Source organism: Hydra vulgaris, chromosome 12 (assembly GCF_038396675.1).
Source record: "Hydra vulgaris chromosome 12, alternate assembly HydraT2T_AEP".
Lineage (NCBI taxonomy): Eukaryota > Metazoa > Cnidaria > Hydrozoa > Anthoathecata > Hydridae > Hydra > Hydra vulgaris.
This window is the reverse complement of record NC_088931.1, coordinates 40,754,199-40,765,550: the sequence shown is the minus strand read 5'-3', so window position 1 is coordinate 40,765,550 and position 11,352 is coordinate 40,754,199. Positions and strand designations below refer to the sequence as shown.

At 28.8% G+C, this 11,352-nt stretch overlaps 1 protein-coding gene across 1 annotated transcript; it reads right to left on the bottom strand.

Moving 5' to 3' along the window:
* Positions 1-1,183: 1,183 nt before the first annotated feature.
* LOC136088112 (uncharacterized) lies at positions 1,184-2,581 on the bottom strand. Its single transcript, XM_065811775.1, has one exon. It carries the CDS (start codon positions 2,579-2,581, stop codon positions 1,184-1,186), a length of 1,398 nt encoding a protein of 465 aa, XP_065667847.1.
* Positions 2,582-11,352: the final 8,771 nt, after the last annotated feature.

The following is an 11,352-nucleotide window of genomic DNA, read 5'->3' as shown; positions in this document are numbered from 1 at the left end:
AAAAAATAAATGGTATCGCATTTTGAGTAGTCTTATTAGTGCATCTTCATCCAAAATAAAAAAAATACTTAATGTACATTAAAAACCTATGTGCGTTTTTTGCTTCGTTACGTTCTAATAAATATCCAAAACGCAATAGAACACAAGAATTAAAAACTCAACTAATATAATAGAAAACTTGCCTATGGCCTCGCATATGGTAAATCCGCCACTGGTCGTAATATAATATTTTAAAAAACCCAATATTTTATGTAAATGTTATTTATTTCAATCGATTTTTTAAACAACATTTTTCTCTTTATAATTTTTTTTTTCTAATTTAGATTCGCGTCTACTTCAACCGCATCATTAGTAGGGGAGATGGGGGCGCATTGATCGCCGTAACAGTGTTTTGAAAATTGCGCAGAACCTGAAAGAGATGTAAAAACTTATTAACTACGAAACACATGTAGAACTATCTGGCTTTTGGAATATATAAATATTTTGATTTAAAAAAATGATAAACATGAATAATTTTAACTTTTAAACAACCCTCTCAAAAGATCAATGTACCCCAAACTATGGGGTACTATGATCTCCGACTTGGGTCACATTGATCTTATATGCGTAATATTATCTAAACGTTTAACACTTCTATAACTAAATCTTGTAAATAATTTAGTCAAAGGGTAATATTGTATAACATATAATACATCTAAATTTTTCAATTATTTTTTAAATATAGCAGTTAAACCCACTAGTCTAATTTTTAATTAAAAAATGTATAAATCACAGCAGCTATAAGCTACCCGCTTTATATACGTTTAAAACTTTACAACAACTTGAAATTTATAAGAACTGAAATATAAAGACTGAAATAAGAATACAACTTTTAAGTTTACAAAACTTGTTAAAAGTACAATATTTTGATTAAGAATATTTCATCATTTGTGAAAGTCAAGTTGTGAAGCAGCTTTTGGTTTACATTGTTTTTTATTCCTAAGCAAGTAATTCTTAGTTTCTTTCTTATCTTTTGTGGAGACTTTTTGTTGATTTTTGGTTTGCTTCAAAATTTTCTTTTCTTTTGACAAACGAATTTCATTTCTGACAGGAGAATCAGTCAAGATCCTTGTTTTTAACTGCCTACTTTTAACATTTTTTTCTCTGGCAGATGCTTTTGGTTAAGGTTTTTAGATGCAGATGCTTAAGGTTTTAAAACCTCAGGTGAGATTATAGAAGCAACACTTGTTGACACTTTGTTTAAAATACTTGTTTCAATATTTACTATAGTTATTTCAGACTCTATGTGATTAACATGTGCTGGTATCATTTCAGATTCCATGTTGTTGACAGGAGTGATAGTAACTGTATCTGGAGCAGCTCTATCTGTAACTGATGATGGTAAATATTCGTCATCTTTGAAAATTTCAGAATTGAATGGCTCAATGCCAGCTACTCTAAATCCTGTCTGTATATCAGATGGTGAGAAAGCTTTTGTATACTGTTCTCGAATTATTGAAACAATATCATAAATGGTCATTGGTCTTGGGTTTGAAACCATCCAATTATCACATGCAGAATTGTAAAACCTTTTTAATGGTCCAAAAACAGTTCTATCTAATGGCTGCAATTTATGGCTGCAATGGGGAGGAAAACTTATCATTGTAATTCCGTGTTGAATTGCAAGCTCCAAGCCTTTAACAGAAATATGACTTTCATGACTGTCGAGAAGTAACAAAACTGGAGATTCCTGAGAACAGTTTGAATATTTAACAAAATGTTTAATCCATTCTATGAAAATTTCTGAGTTCATCCAACCAGAAGGACTTGCAAATCCCACACATCCAGGAGGTCCTTCCTTAATCATGTAATCATGAAACTTTACCCTAGGAAAAATAAATAATGGAGGAATGGAATTTCCAATAGCATTAGAGGCACAACATGCAGTTACCAATGTTCCTCGTTCTGCAGATGTGATTCTTCCAACTTGTTTGCTTCCTCTACCAGCTAAAACCTTTACCGGCTTTTGAACGGTTGTTAAACCAGTTTCATCAACATTATATATACAGTTAGGATTATATTTATATCGATTTCTTACCGTTTTAAGATTTTGAAAAAACTCTCTTACAGTGTGTTTGTTAAAAACTGTTGATCGAGCGAAGCTCGTTGCTTCAGGTGTTCGTAGAGACAACTCTGGTTGTCTTTTCATAAAACCTTGCAACCAATCAATGCCTGTAATTTTATTTTTGATCCATGATGATGGGCATATCTTATTGTTTTTTAAAGCAAATTCATATGCCAATAATCGCGTTAACCTAGTTGAAAGGCCATAGTTCATTTTTGATGCAATTAGTAAATAACTTGATAAACTTTTTTCATCTTCTGCTGTAAAAACTTGTCTATTGTTGTAGTTAGGCTTGAAAGCTTCATTTGGATTAAGCCTCTTTTTACAACAATATCTTTTTAAAGTCATTCTATCTATGTTAAACTGACGTGCTACAACATTCAGTTGTGTTCCTTCTAAAACTTTATTAACAGCTACTTTCATTGTTTCACTTGGTATAGCAACTTTATTTGTTTTTTTAATTCTATTTCTAACCATTTTAAGATCTGTAAAAAAATATATCAATAAAAACATATGTTTTTAATAAATGCTAATATTTAACATAATAATATTATGTTAAATATTTTTTAATTATTATGTTAAATATTATTCTTTTGATATTATAAAATAATAGTATTATTATTACTAGCTTATAACATAAGTAGATTTAAAAAATGAAATGCTAAAAGCTATTGTTTGTTTATATATAGTTTTTTTTTAAATTATAAATACAATTCCATTCGTTTAACTGTATTGCTTATAAACAAAAACATGGGGCACTTCGTCTTCTATGGGGCACTTTGATCCTCCGATCAATGGGCCCCGCATAGTCAAAGATCAATGTACCCCAATAGGTATAGGTAACATATTGATAGCAATATCTACTGTATAAATTGCAGCCAAATAAAAATTATATATTATATTATACACCTAACACTTACAAATTTAAAATAAAATTGTTGTTAACCCATACAGACATCTAAATAAAAATATATTTGAATTATAGTATGATTTTAAAAAATCACTTTTTATGACGAAAAACAATATTTTCTTTATTTTTTTTTGACGCTGATAACCTTATGAAAAAATATTACGAATAATCAATTAGGGAAGCATAATGGTTAATTAAATTGCAACCTCACTTCTAGTAAGGCAAAAATGAACGAGTAAAAGCCAAAAGATCATACTGCCCCGGCGATCAATGCGCCCCCATCTCCCCTATATTCATTAAAATTTCAAGTGCATAAAAACGGTTTTAAATTGTTTTATAATATCTGTATAATGGTTTAAAACCATTATGACATTAAAATTCTGACTTTGGTTTTATACTTTTTTTTCCAGTGACTGGCCCACAGTGCACTGGTCAGAATAGTTGAAATATTATTACTTAGCTCCTTAACAACCAATTCAATAGGTTTTAACACTTTTAGCATCACAGGAACCATCAGTTTCAACAAAACCCAATATATAAGCAACTTTATTGTGAGGAATATAATGGAGATATTAGTTCATTTATCAACTGTTATGCTGAACTTTTAAGCACATTTTTTCAAAGCAAAAATTTCATCACACAACACTTATTTTTTTATCTCGTAAAACGGCATTTTTAGTTTTGCGATTGTGGTTTGACTTGGCATTTGGAAACCACTTTTTTTTAATAAACTCACGTATTGCATCGGATTTCGTAATTGTTTTTAAAGACGTGCCATCCTTTGCGGCACATTTTGCGAGCAGTTTAGCCAAGGTTTCACGTTTAAAGAATCCGTCTACGTTTATTTATTTTTACGGAACTTCTGCAACAGATGTTTTATCTAACTTCTTGTTTTTTAATATTATACTATAGATAATTCTCATGTGGGTAATCAGACCAGATGTGCTCGAACCTTTGCATTCTATGAAAGAATTGCACAGGGTACATTTTCCTTTACTAGCTGAATCTATGATCTTGAGGAATACTTTCAGGCAGAGCTTTGTTTTGGCATGTTTTTGTCTTTGCACTTGTCTTTTATTGGTTATATATATAAAGTAAAGTAAAATAAATAAAATAAAATAAATAAAGTAAAATAAATATAACCCAAATAAAATTACTTTACTTATATGTATATTATTTATTAATATAAGTAGATATATTAAATTATGATAAAAAGTATAATTTTTATAATACTAAACAATTTATCATTTTTAATAAATTATTATTAATAAAAACTTAGGTTAGCGCTTCAGCTATTATATACTGTAATTCATGAACTTCTTTATGCGGAAATAATGTCCAATACATCATTAAAAAAAAAAAAAATGCAAGATAGAATTCCTGAGCAATACTGGCTTTTTTGACCTTTATTCCTATGCCCAAGAGAAAAAAATCACTACTCGACATTTGTTAATTCATCTCTTATAGATGGGTGGACCATTGGTTTGCTGAGGAAATGTACAATGCAGATGATTATCGGAAGCAACATAGCAACTTGAACGGTTACGAAAAAGCGTTAAACTTAGTTAAAAAGTTTTGGAATCAGTAACAAATCATTGTGCAGATCAAGCAATCAAATGAAGACCTCAGTGGAAAAACCGGCGTTGTCACATTTAAAAAGTATTGAGAAAGTATTTATTGATCATTAATAAAAGTCTTTATTTAAAGCAAATGAAACTAAGCAATTTAAAAAAATTTATATTATAATTATTTTATTTAAAATTTATTCAAAAACAAAACATTTTGTAATTTTTTATACAAAATTTTTTTTTCTTTGCTTTAAATAAAGACATTTATTAATGATCAACAAATACTTTCTTAATACTTTTTAAATGTGACAACGCCGGTTTTTCCACTGAGGTCTTCAAATGTTAATAAAATGAACAAAGAAGGTTTGGCGATCTTAGTTTGTTTAAAAAACATTGTTCAAATCTACTATAGAAACTCCAAAAGTTCAAGAAATTAACAATGGTGCATTATTGTTTGTAACTTCAGATGGTCTTTTTAGAACACTGCAGGCTAGCTAAAACCGTGTCTGAATTACTTTCTCTACGAGAGTAACTGACGAGCATAACCATAAAGATTACGTCAGAAAATCCTTTAATTGAGATCAAAGGAACAATAAAAATGTTTTTACTAAAAATATTGATGTTGTTGATGGAAAAAATTACGCACAACCTGCAATAGATGTTACAGTGAACGCCAACAGTACCAACACTTCAGTTCCAACTGATAACTCACTCACAGATACTTTTACTTTAGTGAAACCTGTTAATAATTTGCAAGTAAGCTACCCAACAGACCCTAAATTATTTTGTAATGAAAGCATAATATTACAATTATTAGAGACTTACTATAATCTGGACTCTGGTTCTATATTTGGGATGAAATTCTTGGCAATCTTATCCATGCCAGATGTGATAACTTTTTCAAAAGAGTTTATAATGGTATCAAACAAAAAGAAGAAAGATTCGATATCAATTTAATTTATGTGTTAAATATTAATCTAACTTTGAGAAAAGTATAATTTTTTCAAAATCAAAATAGTGCTCTAGTCTTGCGGACACAAAAACAATGAGACATTTGTAAATCCACCCAGCATTTCTCTTTTGTAAAGTCACCAGTGTTGAGTTTTGCAACACATCCGATATCTCAGCTTCGACATATGAGTAGAATTGTGGTTCAATAGATACTGATGCTGCATCACTTTCTGATTCCAGAATGACCTCTGATATAGGTTTTTAAGTATAAACAAAATGTTTATACTCAGAATTTTAGGATTAAAATTAACATACATTTTCAATATTGTATTATATTTCAAAAATGATTTTATATGCACTTGCCATCAGTGCACGAAGTGAGCGCCTTTTTGTTGACGCATTACACAACTTGTACTATTAGCAATACAGCATGACAGCAGCATGTTATCATATCAGTGCCGTGACTAGTGGGTTGAAACACCAACCCCCCTCCCACCATTTAAAAACCTTTTATTAGGGCCCCAAAATTTCAAAACATTTTCCGCAAGATATTACTAGAAAAAAAAGTCCTCAAATTTGTAAAAGGAAAATTTGAAAACCACTACACTTGCTAAACTAAAGCTTTATTCAAAAAATTTTTAATTTTTTTAAAATTAAAACAATTTATTGAAGTACTGAAGTATATATTAGAAGTTATTGTTTTTTTGTTCTTAAATGAAAATTGTCAAAATAAACTTTAGCATTTCTTTTGCTTCAATTGATCTAATATTAGTTTCTTTAGAATTATTAAATGAGTAGAATATGGTTTAATGCAACTTTAAGGCAGCTCTTATGTAATTTTAGATAGATCTTTGGTATGAACTTAGATACGCATTTTTAAAAGGGGAAGCACTTTTGTTTAAATTGTATATCATCGCTAGCCATTATGCAGCATTAATCTCAAAATATGCACGCAAATAATCAAAAAGCTCTAAAATATTTTAGTAAGAAACTCTTGATGCAGCTTAATTTACTGCTTCTGGAAAAGCATCTCTGCATAATTTTTGAATGTTGTTTTTGGTTCCGGTTGATGTTGCAATTTTGACCAGCGCACAATGGGTCAGGTTGTTTGCACAAAAGATTATTAAATTATTTGTGAAAAACGTGAAAAATCTGGAAACATTAAGAATAAAACTGTGACAATTGGCAATATTTTATCCTTTAGGAACTTAAAAATATTTCTTTATACTTAATTATATAAAATACTTATAATTATTAATTATACTATAATTTTATAATTATTTCAATGATTTTTTATTTTTTAGTACGTTTCTTACACATTTAAAAGATTTTTCGTGTAAAACTTTATGGCACTGGATTTAAGTGTTTGTAATACGAAGGAAGAGTGAAATTAAATTAAAAGTATAATATTTTAACTATCATCTAATAAAAAGATTGTCTGCCCCATATTTTTATTCATTTTTTATTTTTTATTTTTTTTATTTGCCGTATAATGTTATTTACACTAAGATTTATACTATTATATGGGCAGGACTTCAAGAAGATCGTAATGACCTTATCACGAAGCCCTTTACAAAACTCTATTTTCTTCTACAATAAAAACATTTATATAATATATAAGATAAATATATACCGAGAATATATAATCACTAAATATATCATAAATTTAATACTGTACATACTTCAGAAGTGAAACTCAAAATAAAACATATCAATATGCAGTATAGCAACTGAATATATTTTTTAAAAAATTAAAAAAAATCAAGAATAATTTTTGGTAAAAAAATAATTTTTTTAATAGATTGTTTTAAAAAGGAATAGGTCAATTTAGATAAAAAAAACAAAATTAGGCCATACTATTTCACTCCAGAGAAAAGTTCCACTTAAGATATGCAAAACTGTGCTTGTTTATTATTGCAAAAAGGTTTTTCTAAAATGCTATAATTACGTAGGTTATATTTGTTTTGGGGTTTAATTTTGTAAAGGTTTTCAAAAACATCGGGGGACATAAATTCTTTATGTTTGTACATAAAACACAAAACATTAAATACATTTAGTTGATAAACATTTAAGGCGTCCATTCCTTTAAAAAGCGGTTTAGAGTTCGAAAAACGATTTTTAAAATTTATTATGCGAGCTAAGTATTTCTGATGCCGATAAAGAGATTTAAGTTTAGTTTTATGTGTACTTCCCCATATAATATTTGCATAATTAATATGACAGTGAATAAAAGAGTAACATAATTGTGTTAAGTGCTTTTTGTTTAAAATACCTCTGGATTTGTATAGAATTCCAATGTTTTTAGCAACTTTATTTAAAAAATTATTGATGTGTGATTTCCAAGACAGATTTTCTTCAATAAAAACTCGTAAAAATTTTGTCACTTTTTCTCTTTTTAGGATGACATTGTCTATAAAAAGATCAGGCATATATACAGGCAGTATCTGTTTTATATAGTTTGGATGAAAAAGTATCCATTTTGTTTTTTCAATATTTAAAGATAGCCTATTTTTTTTGAACCATAATGAAATTTTTTTAAATTCTCTGTTCATATTATTAAAAAGTTTATATTTTCATATGACTGAAACAAGTTTGTGTCATCTGCAAAAATTGTAGTCTTTAAATTGGATGCTTTATAAAGATCATTTATATATATAATGACTTTTGGTCCATGTATGGATCCTTGTGGGATCCATACATGGACCAAAAGTTATGTTATTATGTTCATTAATGTTTGAGGTTAGGAATCTTTGTTAGAAACAAATTGTTTTCGGTTGGAGAGAAAACTTTTGAACCAACTTAGAGTTTTTCCTGCTATGCCATAACATTCAAGTTTTTAAGCAAAATTTATGACCGACCGTGTCAAAAGCTTTTGACAAGTCAATGAAAACACCAAGTGTAAATTTTCGATTTTTAAAAGATTTGTTAATATAACGTGTTAATTGAAGAATAGCGCTTTCAGTTAAGCTTTTTTTTTTAAACCGAACTGATTTTCATTAAGGAGTTTATTGGTTATTAGGTATGTGTACACTCTGTTATTCATTATACTTTCTAATATTTTTGAAAAAACTTGAAGAACAGAAATAGGTCGATAATTTGTTATATTGGTCGGGTCTCCTGTCTTAATAATAGGAATTACTTTTGCTATTTTTAGAGAGTCTAGGAAAGAATCTTATTTAATGGATGATTTAAAGATTTTGTAAAGAATATCTTTCATGACGTCATAAGAGTCTATCACAATATGCCTCCTCCACACTCAAAGGTTGACCATAATTACAAAATTTACAAAAAATTTAACAAAAAATTGATTTTATAAAACTATATATGTGCTTAGTCAAATATTTCACATTCCATACTTTTTGGGCAAAAAAGTTAAATCTTCAACAAGTTAAAAAGTGTTCAAACCATTGATTTTTTTACAAGTTGTAAAGAGTTCAAACCATTGCGGGTACTTTTGTTTCCTGGCAACATCCGCCGCAATTTTTTGTTGTCTAGAAACAAAAATACCCTCAAAAGTTAGCAACCTTACCTCTAACGTGAGGGAAATAAATTATTTTACTATAAAAAAAATCAAATCGTCAACTCTTTTTCCTCACCTTTGGGGTGAGGGGGCAAACATTTGGTTCTTAACCCCATTTTCAGTATGTTTGTTTCCTGGCCTAAATTACAGTAATTTTTTTGCAAAACGATATCATTTGACACAAACATAAAAATACTTAAGTTTAGAAATTGCGCAACGTCTGAAAGTGTCAAATCTGTAACACCAAAAAATGCGGTTGTTGCCATTGTAATAGCGTTTGTTCGTGGCGCGCTATGCAAAGGCGAACTATGGACTTTATAGTGTTGCAAGTTTTACACATTCAGGTATTGTGCCAATATGAAACTTTATTACATTTTTGTATATGTCAAATGATAACGTTTTGCGAAAAAATATTGGAACAAAATACCCCCAAAATTTGTCAAAGGTTAAACAATCAGTGAATAAATTTACTTTTTACTCTTTTATACTAAGTTAAACATCATTGATCATTAAGTTAAACATCATTGATCATTAAGTTAAACATCAATGATCATTAAGTTAAACATCATTGGTCATTAAGTTAAACATCATTGATCATTAAGTTAAACATCATTGATCATTAAGCTAAACATCATTGATCATTAAGTTAAACATCATTGATCATTAAGTTAAACATCATTGATCATTAAGTTAAACATCATTGATCATTAAGTTAAACATCAATGATCATTAAGTTAAACATCATTGGTCATTAAGTTAAACATCATTGATCATTAAGTTAAACATCATTGATCATTAAGCTAAACATCATTGATCATTAAGTTAAACATCATTGATCATTAAGTTAAACATCATTGATCATTAAGTTAAACATCATTGATCATTAAGTTAAACATCATTGATCATTAAGTTAAACATCATTGATCATTAAGTTAAACATCATTGAGGCGTTTTAAATTTTATGGAATAATCTTTTTAGAGAGTGAAAACTTCATCTCGGAATCTAAAAGATATTAGATGAAATTTAAAATTTCTCCATAATCTTAAATTTAGAGTGAGATAGTAAAATTCATTTCAGTTCTGATTGCCCTCACATTTGGGGTATGGGAACTTTTTAGGGTATTTTTGTTTCCAGGCTCTAATTGCTACATTTATTTTGCCAAATATTATCATTTGAAACAACCGTAAAGTTTAGAGTTTACACAACGCCTAAAAGTTTCAAAATTAGAAATCCCTGTCCTTAAAAACATGAAATTAGATGTATAATATCTATGTGTTTTCTATTTTAGCAAACTTTTGGTTCTTACTATTTTACTTCAGCATTTTGTTTCTAATTTAGAAGACTTTCTCTTCACCCAGCGTTAAAACTGGTAATTTTCCGTAATTTTTTACTTTAGAATTTTTAGATCTGTTTAAGATTGGGGTTCTCGTAATTTTATAATAGTTTTGCAACTTTGCGTGGATACAATAACTTATTTTTAACATCAGTGACAGCATCAAGAAAGTTTTTTTCGCTGTATTTTGCAGCTTTATGTGCACTCAATAACAACAAAATTTTAACATAAGTGACTACTTTGAGTAAGTTTTTCTCGCTGTATTTTTCAGCGAGAAAAACTTACAGTCTTACAGTCCATGTCCAACTAAACTACAGTCTTACAGTCCATGTCCAGCCTGGAGAGGCAAGTCTGGAGAGGCCAGCCTGGAGAGGCCAGCCTGGAGAGGGCAGCCTGGAAAGGCCAGCCTGCAAGAAATATTCTTTTTTTTAAATTAGTTAAAAAAAAACTATTCAATTTTTAAACCTTTAATCTATTTAAAAAAAAACAAGTAATTTTCTTCAACAAAGGTTGGAGAAAGAAAATTTGTCAGCTGCATAATTTACACCAGACGAAACTTTAACAATAAGTATGTAAATTTTGTTGCATTGCGTATAAAAATGTTTGCTTAAAAGGTTACTGTCAGCATTAAAATAAATATAAGCTTTTCTTGATAATTTTTTTTTAAAGAAAAGTGATTCAAATAATTATTCAACCAAATTGGTGAAAATATTAGTGAAAAATCATTCAAACGTTCAGAATACAAAAAATAAGTTAGAAGTGATCAAGTAGAAATTTAAAGTGATCAATTTACAACATGGATGAGCCTGGCAAGAGAAAGTCTGGTGACAAAATAAAGAAAGAGGCAAATTTAAAATAAATTGCACACTTAAATGTTGTTGCGCCCTTGCCAAAGTTGATAAAATTTTTTGCAAAAAACAAACTGATGCATTATCACAAGAGGCGGTGGATTCTTGCACATGTAG